The sequence below is a fragment of the Microplitis mediator genome, chromosome 8 (genome assembly GCF_029852145.1).
Source record: "Microplitis mediator isolate UGA2020A chromosome 8, iyMicMedi2.1, whole genome shotgun sequence".
NCBI classification, from domain to species: domain Eukaryota; kingdom Metazoa; phylum Arthropoda; class Insecta; order Hymenoptera; family Braconidae; genus Microplitis; species Microplitis mediator.
This window is the reverse complement of record NC_079976.1, coordinates 8,296,485-8,318,627: the sequence shown is the minus strand read 5'-3', so window position 1 is coordinate 8,318,627 and position 22,143 is coordinate 8,296,485. Positions and strand designations below refer to the sequence as shown.

The 22,143-nt window shown below is 31.0% G+C and overlaps 2 protein-coding genes across 11 annotated transcripts in view; one reads left to right on the top strand and one right to left on the bottom strand.

The window, feature by feature from the left end:
• LOC130673341 (E3 ubiquitin-protein ligase MYCBP2) overlaps window positions 1-22,143 on the top strand; it is a 229,073-nt gene that overhangs the window by 6,937 nt on the left and 199,993 nt on the right. For 5 of the 7 annotated variants that reach the window (XM_057478316.1, XM_057478320.1, XM_057478321.1 and 2 more), the window contains exons 7-11: window positions 526-683; window positions 921-1,058; window positions 1,159-1,559; window positions 2,997-6,582; window positions 7,770-7,914. In XM_057478316.1, the coding sequence (XP_057334299.1) occupies window positions 526-683; window positions 921-1,058; window positions 1,159-1,559; window positions 2,997-6,582; window positions 7,770-7,914 (4,428 nt within the window). The remainder of the gene's footprint in view (window positions 1-525; window positions 684-920; window positions 1,059-1,158; window positions 1,560-2,996; window positions 6,583-7,769; window positions 7,915-22,143) is intronic. The other 2 variants (XM_057478318.1, XM_057478317.1) reach the window with 2 other exon arrangements.
• LOC130673344 (uncharacterized) lies at window positions 11,520-20,831 on the bottom strand. 4 transcript variants are annotated; one of them, XM_057478326.1, is made up of 4 exons: window positions 20,691-20,822; window positions 17,970-18,133; window positions 17,264-17,855; window positions 11,520-13,670 (listed from the first exon to the last, which is right to left on the bottom strand). In XM_057478326.1, the coding sequence occupies exons 3-4, from the start codon at window positions 17,426-17,428 to the stop codon at window positions 12,237-12,239; spliced, it is 1,599 nt and encodes a 532-aa protein (XP_057334309.1). In that variant the 5' UTR covers window positions 17,429-17,855; window positions 17,970-18,133; window positions 20,691-20,822; the 3' UTR covers window positions 11,520-12,236. The 4 variants fall into 4 exon arrangements, with proteins under 4 accessions (XP_057334309.1, XP_057334310.1, XP_057334308.1 ...); XM_057478327.1 differs by lacking the exon at window positions 20,691-20,822 and adding an exon at window positions 20,394-20,677; XM_057478325.1 differs by lacking the exon at window positions 17,970-18,133 and having other exon boundaries at window positions 20,691-20,831.

Sequence of the window (22,143 nt, the reverse complement as noted above, 5' to 3'; positions counted from 1 at the left end):
TATTTTACGGTGAAAAATTTGGTATTTTATTTAAAATTTTTATTTTATTAAAATTGACTACAAAAATTTTTTAAGACTTTTAGTAAATTTAAACTGCTACAGAAAAAAAAGTTTTTTTGGAGCAAGAAAAAAATTTTTGCTTCAAGAAATTTTTTTTTTCTATGGTACTGAAATTAGCCGACGTCTAATAATTTTTGTATTTTTTTTAAAAACGATAAATTTGAAAAAAAAAATTTTCAAAAAATTGCACCTATAGTTTCTTTAATTTTCTACATGTGCATTTTTTTTTTTTTTTTTTTTTAAATTAAATTGTTGAAAATTTTTAATTATCTGCCAACTTCAGGATCATTTTGTCTTCAATTCATAGTGCAAAACATTTCTCGCGCCAAAAAATATTTTTTTTCCGTGTAGTTTTTATGATTCTGTATAAAATTATTTAGTTTTTCTTGGATATTATGACCGGTAATTATATTTACAGTGTAATTGAGTAATTAATAATAATAATTATTTGTTAAATATAATCAGGGAGTGTGGCTGTGGTGTTGGAGATAGTGGTTGTGCTGAATGCGGTTGTTGTAGAATTTGCGCACGAGAAAGCTGTGACAACGGCGGTGATATGGCTGTATTTGGACCATCGGGTGGTGGAGATTTAGGCATGATGAGATTGCACATGTTATTTGAAGGTAGTCTCAGCCTACCAGCAACCCAATGCTGGCTGGTTACGAATCATTCTTCCAAACTACTTTTTTTTTTATTTTATTTTCCTAAGAAAAAAAAAGAAACTGACAATAAAAAATTTTTTACTACTTTTTTTTTTACTGCTGATAAAATTAAATATAAATATTGACGAGCAGCTTGCTAGGGTCTGGTAGGTAACTACGGATGACAAACGCACTGATTTATTTATTTTCTTATACTAGGGAGATCGGGTTCTAATTTCAAAGAATATTTAAAGCGACGTCTTGAAGAACGCAAACAACGACAGAGAATAAAACCTGGTCCGAGTGTCGTCCAGTGGTCGGGAATTAAAATGAAAGGATCCAATAATCAAAGACCAGGTACATAAATCTATTTATTTATTTTATTTTATTTTATTTTATTTTATTTATTTACTACGCACTATTTTTTTTTTGCACTTAAATATTGGGCACTGCACAGTCGGTCCAAGTGTAGTAGCAAGAAAAGCTGGGTCTGGAAAGCTCCCGTTAAGTAGCATCCTTACAGAAGACGGTATCGGTGGTAGCGGTGGCAGTGATGCTGAGCGCGGAGATGCGACCCGTATTGCCAGCATTCCACCAGCGCGGGTCTCAATTCCCAGCGATAGTCCAGTGACTCAAATAGCCTGTGGTCTTCATCACACGCTGGTGTTACTTCAGAACGGGGAAGTTTTTAGTTTTGGTAGTAATATTTATGGACAACTTGGTGTTGGTGATTTGATTGCTCATGCCGGTCCAGTACAAGTTAAAATACCAACATCAGCAACTCAAATTGCTGCTGGTAGTAATCATACGGTCATATTGACTGTAAAAGGAGAAGTTTATACATGCGGAGCTTATCAGGTAAAATAATTATTATTTTATTGTATTTCATACAGTGCGATCTGGTTATGAGCAATCGTTCTAAGGTGTGGGAGAAAATTTTTTTTAGACATATTGAATCAATAATTATTTTAATCTACGAGATATTTTATTTAAAAAAATGAGTTCTTGTTAGAAGAAAGTTGATATTTATTTTTAATAATTAACATAAATAACAAAAAAAATTATTTTCGGTCACAATGTGATGATTTTTCAATTCAAAAAAAATTTTTTTGAATAAGGTACCGGTGGGTAATGAGGCCTAGTTAAGGGAGATTTTAAATAGAATCGAAAATATTGCATTTAATTATCGAAATGTATCATAAATCTTTATTTCAATACATCAGCCATAAAATATAATGAAGTAATAGTAATTTTTACCACAAACAAACAAAAAATTAAACTTTTACAAAAACCATACGATTAGGCCTTATTTTACTATGGTAGGGTAATAAGGCCTACGGGTTAAACAAACTGGAATCGTTTAATTATACTTAATAAAATTGGCATTAGAGATGAATCATCACTTAAATTTAGCAACAATACTTTTTAAGAGTCAGAAAACTAGATTGTTTTTTATGATTTCTTCTGCGCTACGACAGCATATGACGGATGATGAAATATAGAAGACAGGGAACGTGGTATCGGGACTCTATAAACTTGTTGTAACATCTCGATGCAAGTCCCTTCTACTAGAGTAGCCTTTAACGGAGGCGGTTATTTTAAATATCATTTCTGTCACTAAGGCCTTATTACCCGCGGGTACCTTAGTAATAAATTCTTATATCAATAATATTTTTTTTGTTAAAAGTATTTTTTTTTTCGTTTAGTGTGCAATGTTACAATTCTACTCATAACATCTCTACTCAAGGGAAGAAGCTACAACTCTACTCACTCACAACTTTACTCAGCCTCAACTCTCAATTTTTTTTACTCAAGTTTAACTCTACTCAGTTATATCTTTACTCAGCGTCAACTTTACTCAGCTACAACTCTACTCATGTATTTTAGCATATCGATAAAATTGCAATTCATTGTTCAGTAGAGTTGTAGCTGAGTAAAGATATAACTGAGTTGAGTTAAACCTGAGTAAAAAAAAACTGTGAGTAGAGTTGTAACTTCTTTCCTTGAGTAGAGATATTGTGAGTAGAATTGTAACACTGTCGCTCAGTGTACGCACTTTTTATAAAAGTAATTTAAGTTTTTTATTCATTTTTATATGACGTATTTGGTGACCGCTTTTATTCTCCCAAACTATAAATTCACTCAAAAAAAAATCGCAGCATTCATTTCCCAGGTTACTATTTCTCACGATAAAATTTATTTACCCAAGAAAATATAATGAGAAATTGCTCATGATCAGATTTTATTGTAAAATTTAACCGACTATTAATAAAACAATTGTAATAAAAATTTCAGAAAGGACAGTTGGGTATGAACTGGTGGAATGGACAGAACGAATCGAACGCAGCCCGTAGATCCGAGCGGACCCAACCGTGGCATAGTTTTCCAAATATCGTACCAAATGTCGGACCACGATGGGGCAGACGCGCCACGTGGATCGGAGCAGCCGGTGATCAAACTTTCATAAAAGTCGATGAAATAAATTCAATAAGTTTGACCAAGAGCACAGTTATGGCCAATAAAAACAGTATCATCTTGATACCTCATCATTACGAGCACGCGAATACGTTCAAGTGTCTAGTGATAAACAAACGGGACGGCAGTTGCACCAGTTACAGTGGCAATGATCAAGTTGATTTTTCAAACTGTGCTGCGTGTTTGGATTCACTCTACAACGTTATCTGGACGTTTAATCCATCGACCTACGAATTAACTCCACACAATATCATAACAACAGAGTCAAGAAATATACCGACGTTGAATGCAACAATTCTGAGTCCTGGTCTAGCACTACCTGTTGTATCAACTTGTTTTGTCACACGTACACAGGCAGCGATGCATCTTCTGAGTTGTCTTGACACCCTGACTCAGGCCCAAGACGAGCGTCTGACTGTCGTCGAAGAAAATGAAACCAGCCAATCAAATCACGATAAAATATACAGCAGAGAAGACTTTGCGACTGTCAATAGGTTTGAAAATCATGGCGGCGGGTGGGGTTACTCCGGACATTCTGTCGAGGCCATAAGATTTATGAGTGACACTGATATTTTATTAGGCGGCTACGGTTTATTTGGCGGTCGCGGTGAATATGCTGCTAAAATAAAACTATATGACATTGGTATCGAAGGCGGTGATCAAGAAAATGATGGAGAACTTTTGGTTGAAACAGACGAGATACCTTACGAGTGCGAGCCGCGTCAGAAATATTCAATTTTATTTGACGAACCGGTGGGACTGCAAGCAAACCGTTGGTACGTCGCGTGGGTTAAAGTTAGCGGGCCATCGAGTGATTGTGGCTCTGGTGGACAAGCCGTCGTGACAGCAGAAGATCAAGTAATGTTTTATTTTAAATCATCAAAAAAATCAAACAACGGCACTGATGTCAATGCCGGACAAATACCTCAATTACTTTACCGCGTAATAACACCCGATAATCAATCGACAAATCGTCCAAGAGATCACATTGAACCTGTATATATTTTACGACGTGAATTTAGTAGAACTGTTACCAAAGATTGCTTTCAATCATTGATATCATTGTTGCAGTGGAGCTGGAATACTTTGAAAGCTGGATTGTCTGATTCATCACACAGATTACCCACGACCTCTTATCACTCGGTACTGGAAATGGATCACTTGGTTTACATAAGTAATGCAAGTCTAAGATTATTACGAACTTACACCAATGAAATTTACCCAAATCAATCGGGTAAGAAAACTCCTCAGGAATCAGTGAGATTGGCTGAGAGTATCGGAGAAGTTCGCGCGCTTTTAAGGCAAATTTTAGCTGACGCGATGCCGCTGAGTAGTAAAAGCAAAGGCAAAACTAAAGGGAGTAAAACTTTAGACCGCGTGGCCGGTAATGGGGGCAATAAAATAATTGATATTATTCTCGATGAGTGTCACAAGACTTTCGTAGCTTGTTATCACGCGTTTTATCCAACGGCGTATTTAAAATGGACGTCATTGTGCGAATTACTGTCTGAGATCGATAAAGAACAAGGGACGTCACCGAAAGATCGATTGCTGTCAGCAGTATTGGCATCACTCTGCAACTCGATGGTGCGGTTACGCTGTACATTTCCAATACTAAGCAACGTCATGGACAGCAGTGACGGTATAAAACGTCAGTTAAGTCCGTCAGACAATTCCGGGTTACCAATGATGAGTTCATCAGAGCCACACCAATATCCGATTTTAGTTGAGCAAATGAGTTACAAGTCACAGATAGAAAGCATCGGACGTCAAGTACTGAACTGGTCATTTCGCGAAGTACTTGACCGCCTACTTGATCTTATTCTGATTCCAGTAAAACGTTCGTTGTGCCGCGAAAAAAATTACTCATTAAAAAATTTAATTCTGCACTGCTGTTATCTACTGGCACGCGTTATTGCTGAATTAGCAGCACAATCAAGTGGTAATGAGGATGAATTACAAGCAGCATGTGGTAAATTTATGTATACAACACCATCAAGATTTACACGTACAAATCAAACACGTACATGGAATACAGGGAACGGTTCACCAGACGCTATTTGTTTTACTGTTGATCGTCCAGGTATCGTAATTGCCGGTGTCGGTATTTACGGTGGTGTCGGAATGTATAATTATGAGCTTGAATTACTCGATGATCAAAATAATACCGGTAATGATCCATCGCATACACAAAGATGGAGTAGTTTGGATTTTACCCGGGGTTCATTTGGTCCAGATGATTGTGTGAATGATATTGTTGAGTTGAAATTTTCAAAGCCGATAACCATCAAAGAGAATATTAAATATGCAATAAGATTACGTAATCACGGTGGTAGAACGAGTAACGGTGACGGTGGGTTAAATATAATACGTGGTCCCGACGGTACAAATTTTACATTTACCGCTTGTTCATTAAGTTTCAATGGTACAACACAAACACGTGGACAAATACCTCACATATTATATTATTCAAATCCTCAAGATTCAGAGAGTCCGCATACAAGCAAAGCTATTGCTGAAATGCAAGCACGTAAATGTACTCTTGCAATGACTATGACAATAGTAACACGTGCCAATGAAATTTTAGCATTAGCACGCGAACGTGCTGAAGATATTGTCACTACTGAAGTATTAGGCAACGCGACATTTATTACGACACTGTTGCCGCTGGTTATGGCACATCTTGGACCACTAGCAACCTCCGATCCGCGAAGCGCCGTCCAAGTATTGACGTTAATACAAGAAATGTTACCACATGTCGCGGGTTTAAATTTACTGACAGCGATGGGAATGTCACAGGTGTCACAAGAGAGCGATAATCAGTTGCATTCATCCTCACCAGTCACTACAAGTCATCATTACACGTGGGTTGAAAGCGACCATCCTTACAAACCTGCAAGTGTATCTCATTACAAAGTCTCTTTTCCTGATACCGTTAAGTGGATGACGATTGAATTTACGCCTGAGTGCGGCACATCGCAGCCGGAAGATTATCTCCAGCTTTATATTCCCAATAATAATGGCAGCGGTAGTAATAATAATAATAATAGCAATAGTAATACTAATACTAATACTAATACTAGTGGATTGTTGAACAAGAATCAGGACGACAATTTGTCGTCGATTTATTTACCGGTGTTGCATAAAATGAGCAATGTCGCGAGCCAATGGCCGCAATACGCGATAGTGTTGCCTGGTAATGAAGTCATATTTTCATTGGAAACAGCCTCCGATTATATGAAAGACGATATGTCGATTACTTATGGGTTTAAGTGTTTGGTTATTGGGTATGACTGGATCACGGCTGGCAATGGACTTAAAAATTTAGAAATTGAATTATCCTTTTTGGGAGGCGCCTGCGCTGCGAGTCTTATGAAGAAAAATCTTATGCTGCCGGCTGTTTCAAGTGAGTTATTAATTATTGTTTTTACAGGGTGGCCACGAACCGGGAAATATCATGGAATGTCGGAATTTCAAAAAGTATTCGAGAATAAAATTGCAACAGTTGAAAATTTAAAAAATTTTCAATTATACACTAGTTATAAAAATTAAGGGGTATTAGAAAAATTTCAAACTTTAAAGTGATTTTCAACAGATTGTAACTCGGAAGAAAATGGTCATACGACAAAAACAAAAAAGGCAAATTGTAGCTCCAAGTGTCTAGTTTTCTGATCTGGTCTTTAAATTTTTTTATTGTGTGCGGTTCCGGAGTAATCCTAAGAAAATTATCGAAAAAGAAATTAACCAAATTTTTGCTCGTCTTAAAAACGGTCTTCGAGCTTCAATAAATTTTTTTCGATAATTATGATTGATTTTTGATTGCTCCGGAACCGCGCATAATACAAAAATTTAAAGACCCAGATCAGAAAACTAGACACTTGAAGCTACAATTTGACTTTTTGTTTTTATTGTACGGCCATTTTCCTTCAAGTTACAAACTGTTGAAAATTACTAAAAAATTTGAAATTTTTTTAATATCCCTTAATTTTTGTAACCAGTGTATTTTGAATTTATTTAAATCATAAAATTTCTTATTAAATATTTTAACTTATACATTTTTAACTTCGAATAATCAAAAGTAGGCAATATTAATTTATTTTATTGCCCTTTTTTCTGGTTTCTCGCATGATTTAATTATCAAATTTAATTATTAAAAATGAAAATATAATAAAAACTTTGAATATCTAAATGATACGAATATAATTTTTAAATCAGGGAAAAATGTGAGAAGGGAAAAACTTTACTGGAAAACCGGGAAATATCATGTACCTGAAGATCGGAACGTTTTTCGCGGAACGAAAATAAGAAAAAAAAAATGAAAAGTAAAAAATCTACTGGATCTAGATTTCGGAAATGTTTCGCATGTCACCCGAAAATGACAGGCCACCCCCAACTACCCCTGAATTCCCCTTTAGACATAAATTTCATGAATGATTTTCATTTTCGTTGCGTGAAAAACGTTCCGATCTTTAGGTACATGAAATATCAGGGAATTTTGAAATCATTTTTAGGGTGTGGCCACCCTGATTTTAATTACTTTTTTTTTTAAGTCAAATGATAATCAAGTGTTATAAATTTTTTTTTCTTTTTCAGTGGAAGAAGTGGAGGATAATGTGAAAATTGCTCAAGAAACGGCACGAAAAATATTTGCTGGTCATTCATCACTTCTAGGCAGGGGATTCGCTCTCGCTACGTCTCCTACGGTAACTCAGGCACTTGATGGCGTTCTTCCGTTTAGGTGAGTGATTAATATTTATTTATATTTTTTTAATAATTTAATACTATATATCATTATTATTTTGTTGATGTGATTTATATATTTTTTTATTATCGTGATGTTCTGACAAATAGAGAGTTACGTGATAACAAAAAAGTCACGCGATTTAAAATTTATATTTATATTTTTGTGGGAACTAAAAAATTTACTCGGTAAACTTTTTTTTATTTATATAAAAAAATAAAAAAAATTTAATTTCATTGAAAATTAATTCTACGCTGTAGTACCGCCGTGTTGGGTATTTATAGTTTTTGTAGAATTGTTAAATTTCAGTCGTAAAGTTTGCGCATAATAAATTATACGGGGTTTAAATTAAGATTTTACAAACAAAAACTCTTTACAATCTACAGTGCATACATAGCTAAATTATTCGAATATTTTATGTCATGAGTGACAATCTAAAGTTTATAGTTTAAGTAGTAATTGAATTATTACTATTGATTACATCATATCCTTCACATTTAAATGTCATGCATTTAAAGTAAAAATCAGATTTTTTTTTTATTAAAAAACTAATAAGTTTAAATTTATGGTACACAGAAAAAATTATTTCTTAAGGCAAAAATTTTTATTCGCCCCAAGAAAATTTTTACTTGGCCCTATAAAATTTTTGAATTTTGAATTGAAAAGAAAAATTTTATTCGCACGAGAAAAAATTATTTTGGGGTAAGAAAAAATTTCTTGTGGCAAGAGAATTTTTTCCAGTACTAAGAAAATTTTTTTTTTAACTTAAAAAATTTGCGGATTAAATCCGGAGTGCATGCGGATGACTGTTTGTTTATTTAATCTCAGAGTGAAATTCACTCTTACAGGATTTTAATTTAATATTAAAACTCTGAATTAAAGTGAATGCCGATTTAAATAAAATCCAGTTCACTCCAAAATTACTCCTCTGGAAAAACAAACTCTCTCTTTACTCCATATGCGGATTTTTTCTCAAACTCCATAACTCTGAGTGACGGAGTAAATTTGAATTCCCATAAAATCCAGTTCACTCCAAAATTACTCCTGGAAAAACAAACTTTGTCTTTACTCCATATGCGGATTAAATTTGAATTTCCATAAAATCTGTAATCACTCCGAATTTTTTACAGTATATAAAATAATTAAAAGTTTTTAAAATAGTGTCATGCTAACACTATGTACAATAGTTCGATTTAATTAATCATTGTTAACTGTCGCGTCGTGCTAATCGTGTAACCTCGTGACATAGTCGCAACGAATAACGTCAAGTACAGAGTCACGATTCTATAACACACCATATTATATATATACCACATACATGTACGTACATATATATATATATATATATATATGTACCGATTGTGTCAGACGTAGTTTGATGACGTCGCTCAACCAAGCGAGCAACCAACCATCCAACCATCTATCCAACCAACTGATGAACATTAATACCCTGAACTCTCGATAATACTTGTCGTCATTCTCTGTCTTTATCGTCTCTATCTCTATCGTCTCGAATGTCGTCGTCGTGGTCGTCATCGAATAATTTACGTGATTGTGTATCGCCGCGTTCAACAACCTTATAAACCTACATTTACAATATCATAAATTATTTATTTACTCTGATTTAAATAGCTAATTATCATATGACTTTTTTAAATATATACGTGTATCAAGAGGTCACATCTATTTGATATGATAAAAAAATGTGTAGACATTAAATATAAATTGATTACGTTAAACTAATAATTACCATTAATAGTTTTAGTTATAAATTGTGGAGTAAAAAAAAATAAGGGTAATTATAGAGGATTAAAAAAAGCGATGGCACATATCTAATGCTCAGTAGATACCCTCACGTAGATACATAGGGCGTTCCTGGTATTTGCTAGGTAATCATTATCGCATTTGCATACTTACTCGTCTGGTAATCGACTCAGTTCGTTTCTCGCTCGGCCAATTCCTCACGTATCATAGTTTAATGCTTGTGCAGATACATCTCTATATATATTTAAATCTATGTATATATATATATATACATACTACACTAAATTACACTAGTTACTTATAGTACGTTAGTACAAGCGCAAATACGAGTACATGCTCAAGTACTGAGGGTTTACTAATCTAGATTGAAGACACACGGTTATATTACCGTTTAATTAACGTTCATTTTTATTTAACGGTTAATCAATTTATATATACATACATATATATATACATATACACTGCTAAAAATTTTACTTTAAATTGGAAATCAAATTACTGAGATATCAACGAGTTAAAATCAGTCAGAAATATTAAATATAAATATCATTATAAATTGACTTATTTATATACTTTATTTTTACGTAACTTTTAATTTCCAAGTCATAAATGTCATAAAAATTAAAATCACTCATTTTATTTTATTTCATTAAAATAATTTTTTTTTTATTGTCCACAAGTCAATTAATTTTAAATAATATTTATTTTAAAGCTAATGGTTATTTTAAAAACCTGAATTTTAATTGCAAATTTTTTTTTTTCATGTGTAACTAGTTTTTAAATACGAGAATTTTCATAGCGAGACTTTAATAAACTCGCAATTATCAAAAACTAATTAAGATTTTTTAAAGAAAAGTTAGAACTGTATTTTAAAAATTTTTGAATTTAAATCCGACTCAATATTTTGATAATCGCATAGACCATATATTTTTAAATACTCACATATATTTTCATTAAAGATTGCGCTTTAATTTTTAAAAGTGTCAACAAATTGATAGTCATGTAAAATTAATAAATTTTATTAAATTTCCATGATAATTATCCTCGAAAATGTTAAGAAAATTTTTAACAGTGCATGTATTGCCTCGATGTTAAACAAATTGTACAGTCGGCTGTTCTTTATATCACAGTCTCAATAATTATAAACTAAACTAAAAAACGTTTTACAAAACAATTTATTAAATATTTAAACTCGTTTATTCTCTTCGTTTTTTTAGGGACGTTAATTGGCTCGGTCGTTAGATTCACTAACGACCTGATATTTCCTATATATTTTTTTAAGGCCAAGGTTAACTTACCACCCAATTAATTAAACATTTACATTACATATGTTTTATATTTATAAGTTACAGATTTTATTATCATTTATTTAGATTTTTAAACACTCGATTCGTTTTTTTGTGGCACACTTATAATTTTTAATTATTATTATTATTATTTTTAAAGTCATAATGATACAAGTTTGAGTTACAATAGAGACACTCCTGATGAATTAAAATTTAACGAACCGAAACGTCAATTGAAGCGTACAGTAAAAATAAAAAACATTAAGTATTTATAATGATTTCATTGTTATTTTTATTTAAATGACATCGTTTCATTTTTTATTTTATTATTATTATTATTATTATTATTAATTTGTTGCTAATAATACGAGTTTAATATACATTATTAGAGTCATTTGATCTCCATTAACTTGATATTTTTTTTAACATTGAGACATTAATTATTTTAATTTATTAAATACATTTTGATTTATTTTTTACATTTAATAACTTTATTATTATTTAAAAATAATTTTGACATTTATTTCAAAATAATAATTATTATTATTATTTAAATTTTTGGTACAAAAAAATAATTACTCGGAATGTAATTTAAAATATTTTACACATGGAAAATTTTTTTTATTTCCGATAAATATTTAAATAATAAAATAATAAAATAAATTTTTTTCTTTACATACGACGTTAACGAACGTCTAATTGCTTTTTAAATCTACACTTTAATTCTTTAAATTCATAATTTACAGTAATATTATTATTATTCAAATAATTACACTTATATATTTACGATATTTCAAATTATATTTAAATAAACCTCTGATATGTATTAGAGGCATCAAAGAATGTCGGTTGTACTAACGGGTAAAAGTTATTTTTATTGTTCATGACATCATGACAGTCTCAATAATGTAGTAATCTATCAATGGGTCATCACGACCTTATATATATAAGTATATATAATATATATATTATTAAATATCTTATCTAAATAGTCTTTTCACAAGGAATAATTTCATACCCATATACATCGAAACCTTATTAATTTTTATTTATTTACTCACAAAAAAAATACTCATTTATCATCACATATATTGTTTCATATTTATATATATATCAATACATATATATAAAAATTAAAAATAAATAATCTTACAATTTGTAAATCCGACACTCGCGCTCCCCAGATCTGAATTGATTATTCGTCTTGCAATCAAGACGATAATCGATATTATCAATCGATCTCGAGCCTGAGGCGCGCGAAGGCTCTCGTTACAATTCAGTAGTAAGAGGTTCGGCTTTTTCAACTATAACATGAAATTCTGTTTCACGATAGAGCCTACCGTCCGGCACAACCATCGTAATCCTCGAGTCAACTGGTGTTCTATTGTAATTTGTTCCACCCCCACTTCCCCCACCCCCAGTATTATTGACACCACTGCGTCCAATAACACCATTTTTCTTTGACACAACATCCGGTGCACTTGTTGGCACACTTATCCAACGTTTCTGTCCATGCTCGCGATGTCTTTTGCAACACCATACTATCAGTACTATAGATACTATCAATAAAAATATACATACAGTTATTACAACTAACAGTAGCATTGTTGAGTTACCGATAGTACATCTGCGCAATTCGTAATCACGAAAATTAGTGACACTATTGACAATACTACCGGCATTATTATTACTACTAATACTAGTCACTTCACCATTATTGTCTAAGCAATAAAATGTCCCCTCTTCGATGGGTTCTAATAAATAATTGTTAGTTTGTATAACCGAGTTACCGGAATAGTAACGCGTGTAAACGTTACTGTAATTGAGAATATTGTTTTTCCATTCGGTTAATAACGAACACTGACACGTACGATTTATTAAAATATTATCAATTATTGGACGAAAGCTTGACCGATCAAACAAAACTGATCCTTCTTCAAAATCATTCAAAGTATTGTTTGTAAAAGTTATTTCTTGTAACTTTGTTCCTATTGGCGGCAATCGTTCGTCATTGTCGGTACGTATTCCCAAAAATGAACCAGCGGCCAAGTTGTTAAAATTATTATTTTTAATCAGCACAGGACCGCGCGCACTTATGTCGAATGATTCACCTTCGAGTCCATCGATAACACAATTTTGTATGGTGACAGTCTTTGGTTTTTTTATGACAAATGCTGATGACCGCACGATCCCCATGTTGACGCCGTCTAAGCGGAATGTCGTAAAAACTTCAAGATCATTCATTGCGCGACTCGGTACTTGATCGCCAAACGAGCCGCCAATAATATGAAGATAATTAACGTCGAATTTTTTGAACGCCTGTTCTTCCATTGTTCCTATTGTGCATTCTTCCAATCGCAGAGTTTCGGTCCCAGCGAAATTTGCAAACGCAAACGCACTTACTGTCGTTATATTGACGTTTTCTAGGCTTATTGATTCAATGTCGCCCCGAAAAACAAAACTTGGAAGGACTTGGATGTTGGCTGTGTGAATCGATATTATGGCACGTGAGGTTTTTGATGACAGTTCAAATGACTTTGTGTAGAGCGTGAGGTTGTTGATGTTTATGAACTCGATTGATCTTAGTCCGGTCATCAAAGCCAAGCTGGAATTCATCAGAACCACTGAAGGACAATTTTGTACTACTATTCGACTGGTGTGTTGACTCAAACGATGCTCACCCTCGGCTCTCAGGAACAGATCCTGTAAATAAGTGGACAGACAGTGATTAATTCGAGAGTATTTCAAGTTTGTTGATATATCAGGAGTTAAGGTCTCGTAGTATAGACTAAAACTCTTGATACTGACAAGGGTCCTCATTAAACAGATAAATAGACTCGATCTCTACTTAGTTATCAAACCTTATCAATTTATTGTCTATCGTATATTTTTGTATTGTGGTAAATTATGATATTATATATATATTTTTTCTGCATTGGAAAAATAATATTTTATATTTATGACGTGACTATGGAGATCAACATACGATAAGAAATAAATGCACAATTATTTTAATGACTCATACATTTGTAATCTTCTGTTGAGGTAATTTATATATATATACGTTTATATATAGACGTGATTCCACGTATTAATTTTATCTCGTTGATTGTAATAGCTTTTAAAGTGTCTTGAATCATAAGTCAGTTGAATAGACGTTGAAAGTAAGAAAAAAAAATTTAAGAAAATAAATAATATTTATATTTATGTATATAGAAAAAATATAATTGCGGTGGGTTTTGTAAGAAGGTGCAGAAAAAAGTTTTATGATTGATGGAAGAGTTACACGAGTAAGTTTTAAAGTTCGTTTTGCATTACGTCCTCAGGTAGTTTACATTTTTATTAGCATGCTGGTGTAGTATGTCTTGGTCTTGGTCTTGGTCTTGGTCTTGGTCTTGGTCTGGGAGTGTTGGGTCTTGAGTATTGGGGTCTTAGAAATATCCCAAGGAGACTTGGATCTTGGTCTTGGTCTTTGTATAAAATGGAGATGGAGTTTGAGCTTGGAGACTTAAGGCACTGGGTGTAAGAAATGAGAAGAGGAGAAACAGGCAAAGCCTTCAAGGCACGTACAACCTCCGGACGGTGCAATAAATTTTCGTGAACGTTTCACGTTGAGAATCTGAATATTATTGCCAAGCCAGTTTAAATATATTTTTCATTTTTATAACTCTACTAAAATTATCCCGATCAATATTTTTTTTCACTTCATTATTTTAACTTTCTCGGAAAGGTGTTAAGTAATTTTGTAAATAGTGTTTAGACCTAAAGTATTTAAATAATGTGATAAAATTACCGGGTGTCGGTTGGTTAAAATGTCAATTTTAAATTTATTATCATCGTTAAATTAATTATTGAGGACGTGGAAAAAATAAATAAAAGGGTAAAAGGGATGGAGTTGAAAATAGTTTGAGGGAAAAAATTTTTAAAGAGAAACAGGGGAGTTTAGTCTAATGGTCGTGCTACGAATCATGCTTTTTTAGAAATACATACATATACATATATATGTATGTAAAGAATAAAAATGTTGAAATGCGCACACACTTTTACGATCCATAAAAGATTTATGCGAAACAATTTTCCTGGCATCGTTTCCCTACCACTTTTCTCGTATGTTCTATTGTTATTATATATATATTTATATATATATATATCGACAAAGTACTATAAGTGCAACTACATATTTATTTATGGGATTTAATTTAAAAAATCTGTTTGTTAAATTTTATATTTTAAACTTCGCGATAGATTTTATGAGTAATTTCCTCCCGTTTGAGTCTAATGAAAAATTTATTATGTTTTATTTTAAAAACGCGAGTTTAAAAATAATAAAATATTAACGTGTGTAGAGTAGAGTGTAAAAGGTAAAAAAAGGTAAAATAAGTAAGAAAAAAAATGAGGTACCTATTTGACTTAGAATGTATTCCAAGTCACGATCACCCTCGTCGTAGTCGCGACAAATTGGCCGTGCGTGTTGGTGAAACACGAACCGCATTATGCGGAATTCAGCGATCGAGCTTTACGAGTTCGCATATATTAAAGTTCATTCTTTCTTTGTCCTTTACTTCATATATTTTCCTATTCACTCGTCGGGCTTTTATTATAAAAATTAATCGCCAATAATAATCATTAAAATATATGAAAATAATAGAGATTAAAATACCGGGTGATTTAAATTAATAAAAAAAAAATTTAATTATTTTTTTTACTTTATTTACTAATTGCCGGTTATTATCCGAAAATTATTAAAGCCTTCATAATTATCGATAATTAAAAAGTATATTAATTTAAAAATAATAAAATTTATAATTTGAGGTAAAATTTACTTTTGAGTATAAATATTGGACATAAAAAATAAATTTATAAATAAATTTAGTCAGTTATTATCATTATTATGATAGCAGGTGCTTGATACTTCGATTACTCGAAGTATACACAGCAAATGTCACGTAGTTATGGCTTTATTCCGTCACGGTGCAAGTTTTACGGTTGATGTTTTACGGCGTCGGGCTGCCGTCACGGAACCGCCAAACGTAGACGTCGACGAGCACCGACTACGACTACTACGAGTAGAACTACGACTACTACTTTTCTACCCCATGTACGTCTCGCAACCCTTGCGAAAATAAACGACTGGCTCTCTCTCAAAGTCCGGTCTTTATCTTTTGACGTGTATAAGTGAGTTGAAAGGATATTTCAAGTCAAATAAAATACGTATGATAAGATTTTATTTTACCGGACTTTATAAAATTTTAATTTAATTTAATTTAATTTGATATTTTTTTTAAATGAAAAATGAATGTCGAGTTTAATCAAAGTTTTCTCAAGTAATTATTTAATAGAGAGTATAATTAAATCGCATATTATTAATAATAATAATAATAATAAAAAATAGTGTAAACAAGGATCATAAATTCAAATATTTACACACCCCTGCCTAGGCGATTTACGTAAACGCGATGTTATTTATGAGAACTTGAGACTCTATAAGGCGGACAGCTTTATGATTTACTGTAAGCTCTTAGCAATACTTGTCAGATAGTTTTTTAATTTTTTTATTGGTATTTTATTTAAAAACGATCGAGTATAAATAATAGAAGCATTCATTTTATATTTTAAAGTTTGTGGGTTACGGGTCAGGGGTTGCGGGTTACGGTTTACGATCCATTATATTTTTTATTCATTTTTATTAATTCGAACGATAATTATTTTTAAATTTAATTTTAACTACTCCATCAATTATTGGCAATTTATTTTACTCGAATATGGCGTACGGTGTGAATGATTTAAAAATTTTTTTTTACTTCCTCTGCAGTTGCTGTTATTGTTTTTTTTTTTTTTTTTTTTTTTTATTAAAGTAAAAACTCCAAACGAGGCAATTGAATTTTTTCCAATGGCAATCATATAAAATAGAGGAAAAAATTATTAGAGACAAAGCGACTTGGGGTGAAAAATATAAAAAATAGAATAAAATTGGAAAAAAAATTTTTTTTTTATTGCAAGAGAATAGATATCAAATGATAAAAATGAGAGTATGTAGAAATAATACAAGTTGCGGGTGATTCCCATGTGGTAAGGGGTGAGTTAACGCGTGCCTGCGGTTGTCAAAAAGATAAAAAAAAAAAAAAAATTGAACGTATGTGTCAAAAAATGTAGGTTGATACTCCGACATCCGGCATTTTGTCGTTTGGACATTTTAATTCATCACATCCTTCATAAAATATATCATTTTGACATTAATTTTTTTTATTTTTCTTATATAAATTTGATATATTTAAAACCTGATTAAAAACACATACCTCCGGTTTATTTTCACAATCGCAGGTGAGTCTTCCGTGAAGATCGCAGGCACACGGTGATGATTCACAGATTCCATCTAGAGTATCCGAGCCAATTGTCTGCGGTATACTACCCCAAAAAAGACCAAGTATTGCACCACCAAGAACCAGTCTCGCTGCTCCCATTTTACACTTTTTCTCGTTCTTCGTCAATTTTTTTTTTTTATACTAGACTTTTTATTATTTTTCAACTCAAGGATTATCTACATTTTTTTATTTTTGTTATTCTTCATTATTTTTCTCTTCGTTATCACTCTATATATATTTATTTAATAACAATAATAATAATTATTATTATTGTTGATAAATTTAATGAGTATTTTTATCTCGTAATTAAAAATCCAGGACTAGGAGACTCAGATTTTCGTCTTGCTGTAATTTTCATTTGTGAATCCATTTGTTTATAAAGGTCAATCTTTATCATTCGGCATGTACTTAACTTCTTTTTATCATAAAATAAGTAGTCATCTTGACATGAATATATTCATCATAAATTAAAAACTTTTTCGATCTGTGCTGACTTTGTTATTTATTTAACGGCGAGAAAAATATTCTGAAATTTACAAAAAAAAAGTTTATAAAGATATTTTTTTTATTTACATATATAATAAATATGTATAGTATAAAGTGTCTTGTAACTTGTAAAGAATAATATATAGAGTCTCACTATGTACTAATTTGTATTCGTAGTGTTGCTTGGAGACTCTGAAATGCAACCTCAAAGTTTTCAACACGCAAAACTCTTAATATTTGAATCGCAAGAGCGCACACTCAAAAATTATGTAACTTATATTTCCATTGGTAGTTTGTTTTATCGCGGACTCACGCTTTCTGCGGAATTTAAAACTAGTTTTATCAAATTTCTTATTAACTTTAATCTTTATTATTCAAATAACACTCGTTTTTATCTGTCATTTTAAAAAAATGAACGTTAAATTAAACAATTAATAACTCGGTAATTTAAATAGTCCAAAAAAATAATGAGATAATTATTTAAAATGATAAACGAGCTCGGAAGTTGATAAAGAAAAATTAAAAAGGCGATTGTTTAAAATTTAAAAAAACTATCGGTGTTTAATTATTAGCGAAAATTCTCATTTCCTTTAGATTTTCCCTCGCTACCATAAAACTTTACCATGATTTATATATACGTATACAAAAGTATGTACAGGGATGAGGACAAGCCTCGAGAGAGTGAGTAAGTGGGAAGGGAAAGAGAACCTCAGTGTTGCTGTCGAGTAGTGAGGTCGAAGTTCATGGCTCGCCGGAAACTTCAGACCGCGTAATTATTGAAATTTCTCTCAAGCCCAAGAAACTTGTTCGTTTCTCTAGAGACGTAAATGGTTACCTCGTGATCTACTCGAGTGATTTTTTGATTTTCATTCTAACAGTAGTCACTACCCTAGTCGTTAATCACGCGATTTTACACTTTGCCAATCCCAGAAAACGAAAAAAGTATATATTATATATATAAAAGTCAAAATTTTAATTCACCGAGGGTATAGTAAATGACTCGACTCATTTTTACTTTTAGTACAACATGACTTAGCTCTTAAAGCAATTTATATTTTTTATTTAAACTGTCATTACTACTTGTAATTTTTTAAAAATCGTCTTTGTCACTTTCTTGGTCGCCTCGGGGTTAAAAAAAAACGTAATCCCCAAGAATTTTAATCGTTATCTCGTCGCGAGAGCTGATTAACGCGGTAATGAACGCGCTTTTAAGTGTCTTTGTATTCCGTGCAATCAACGGATTATACTATGATCTTATTATCCTGTAATTGTCTTCAATATCTGTGTCTAGTAACGACAGAAATAGAATTTTAATGAAGAAATTTGAAAAAAAATCTAATAGACATTGTAATTATTCCCGTAAAAATTGATCATAAAATATTTCTAAAAAAGTAAACAGCAATTACATTTTTAAATTATTTATTTCACTTAATAGATTAAAATTATACGAATGAGTTAATTAACATTACAGATAATTTGTTTAACCACATAAAATAAATAATTACAAGTAATAATAAATAAAATTAACTGTCATAGCTGTCAGTGATTAAACATTTTACTCAACAGTGATTTACGCGGTCTAATGGATATTCATATATTCAAATAACAAACACGACTCGCAAGTTCATCTGATAATTATACTAAATTTATTACACGTATCGAAAAAAAAACAGCTCCCATTTATTTCATGTCGTTAATTTTTCATTCATGATTTAAATTCAAAGATATAAAAAAAATAAAAAAAAAAAAAAAAAAAAATACCCTCGGAGAAAACTCATCGAAAAATAAATCATTTGAATGTAATTCCAAATAATACTTTTCCTAATGTTTTTTAGTCTCGATATATTTTTTTTTATCTTTCATTCCGCGTTATCTTTAAGACTTTTTCCCTAATGGCCTGAACGAAAGATATTCCGTTAGTACCTCGCAGCATCTTTTCCTCTACTATTTTCTATCCATAAAAATGGGGTAAACGCGATCAAGATCACTGTAATAATTTATTTTATATATTTATGTTCTTTTACTACGTGAACATTAACCAGCAGTGCAATTTTATTTTTTTAATATTCCGATCCTCTGCATAATTTAACTCTGATATTTAATCTTTTATTTGTTATTGTATGTTACTCAAATATATATGTATATGTTTATGTATATACATATATATCTTGATAAACTTGATCTTCTGTTTAATCTCATCGTTTACCACTTAAACATTAACTACTTCTACGTATTAACGATCGACTTTTTACTTGCATTATAAAATAAATAACGAGTTTTAATCGATAGATATTTTTTTTTTATTTTATTTATTAATTATTTATTTAATATGAAAAAATAAAAATAACCCGTCAACTTTAAATTCATAACGAACGACAGGTGATAAAAGAACGTTTAAATTTTAAAGTAAAGGTGCACTATCGACGTGCCACAGCTGCCGTGTTGAATAATGAGAGTAAGATTACACGAAATAAAAAAAATTAGTACATCCAAAATGATTGAGAAATTAAAAACTTTAAAAAAAAAAAATTAGGACAGATGCAGTTACTCCATTTATCATAAACTTTATTTTCCATACCACGTTAATTTATAAAATTAAATCTAGGTATCAATTCATATTTTATTTTCGCTGATAAGCATTAAAACGTCACAGAAAAATGTTTATTCTGATAAGATTATTCCCTTTATATTTAATATTATACTTGGAATATCCCACAATGGACACTCATTTTTATATGTTTATTAACAAAATAAATTTATATTAATTATTTTTTCACGAGATCACTTTTTCATTTGAAAGTTGACTTGTTGTGATAAATTTTAAAAATTATATTAAAGTTTAAAAGTTTTGATTGGCGTCGCGTGTGGTCTTTACCTTCATCCTATTGAAGAATAATAATAATAATGGATTATTTAAAGACCGCCACCATTACAACACCATAAAACATATTTATGTTTGAACATACGAGGCCGGCGCGCGGACACAGACTGGCGGTCTTTCGAATTCGCGTTGGGTTTGCACCTCGCAGACTGTTATCCCGCGACGCAAGTGTACTCCCCCACTTTTCTCAACTCCACTTTGGATGTATTTTATATAGATGTATATATGAATGGATGTATATACATATATTTACCCGTTAGTCAAGCATCTCCCACTACAACTACTACTACTACTATTACTAAAACTATTATTATTATCCGTACACAGTAAAGTCTGTGATGTGAATCACACACGGATAGAAGATGCAGTGGAATATATATGTAGGATGCTGTGCGCTTATACTGGTACAGTTGAGTTTAGATGCTATTTATCCGATGTGTACTATCCTCTACTTTCTCTAGGTCTTTACTTTGCTTTTGCTTTACCTTTTTTATTTTATTTTATTCTATTTTTTATCCCCGTTTTATTATTCCTCTGCATTGCATCTGTGCGACTAAATTTATTCGAGAGTAAACATTAAAAAAGGCATGTTATTTTACTCGTACTTTTTATTTATTCACTGATTCTTCTTATTTTATTTCATTTAATCTAGAATTTTGTTTAGTTTTTTTTTTTTCATCTGAAGATTTAACAAAAAAAATTTTTTGAATTTAATTTTTAAAGTTGAGTTGAATTAGTTTATAATATATAAATTTGTTGGAACTAAAAAGTTTTTAATATTTTTTCCGATAATTTTTAAAAGTTTTAGTTTTTAGTTTTTTTTTTTTTTTGATTGTTGTACGCAAAAAGAGGATATAGCGAAGTATTAATTAACTTGTGATTAATCACGTGAAAAGGCCGATAAAAAAAATTACTCAAAGCTTTTAAAAACTTTTTTTTTTATATATTTTTAAAATATTCATCGTTTTTCTTTTAATGAAACTCGATAAGTCAATAAATCAAAAAATACTCATATTTTAATGCTGATAATTTGCATTTAACTTATTTTCACAAAATAAATACGATTTATATTCAATTGTGTCTCGATAGATTTAAATAAATATTTGAAATTGCAATTATAAATTATGGTAATAATTTTTTATTGCAAATGATTATTATATCAGCAGTGATTTTAAAATTTGATAAATATGAGCAGTAATTTCTTATTGTTGATACAATTCAATAGATCAATAAATTTGACTTTGCAATTTTGAATAATTAATGATTATAATTAAAATGACATTTCGTAATGTCATAATATTAATAAATTTATATTGTCAATATTGAATGATTAAATATGGCAATATATTATCATGATTATTATTATTATTATCAATACTAATTAGCAATAAAAGTAGTGAAAAATATAAATACTCAAATATATAAATTGACAATTGAAAAAATTTCG

Excerpts from the sequence above, each read along its gene's own strand:
- LOC130673344 (XM_057478325.1), bottom strand. The coding sequence starts at position 17,428 with ATGGGAGCAGCGAGACTGGTTCTTGGTGGTGCAATACTTGGTCTTTTT. Across the intron at positions 13,671-17,263 it reads ATTGTGAAAATAAACCGGAG|GATCTGTTCCTGAGAGCCGA; the intron begins GTATGTGTTTTT and ends ACTTATTTACAG.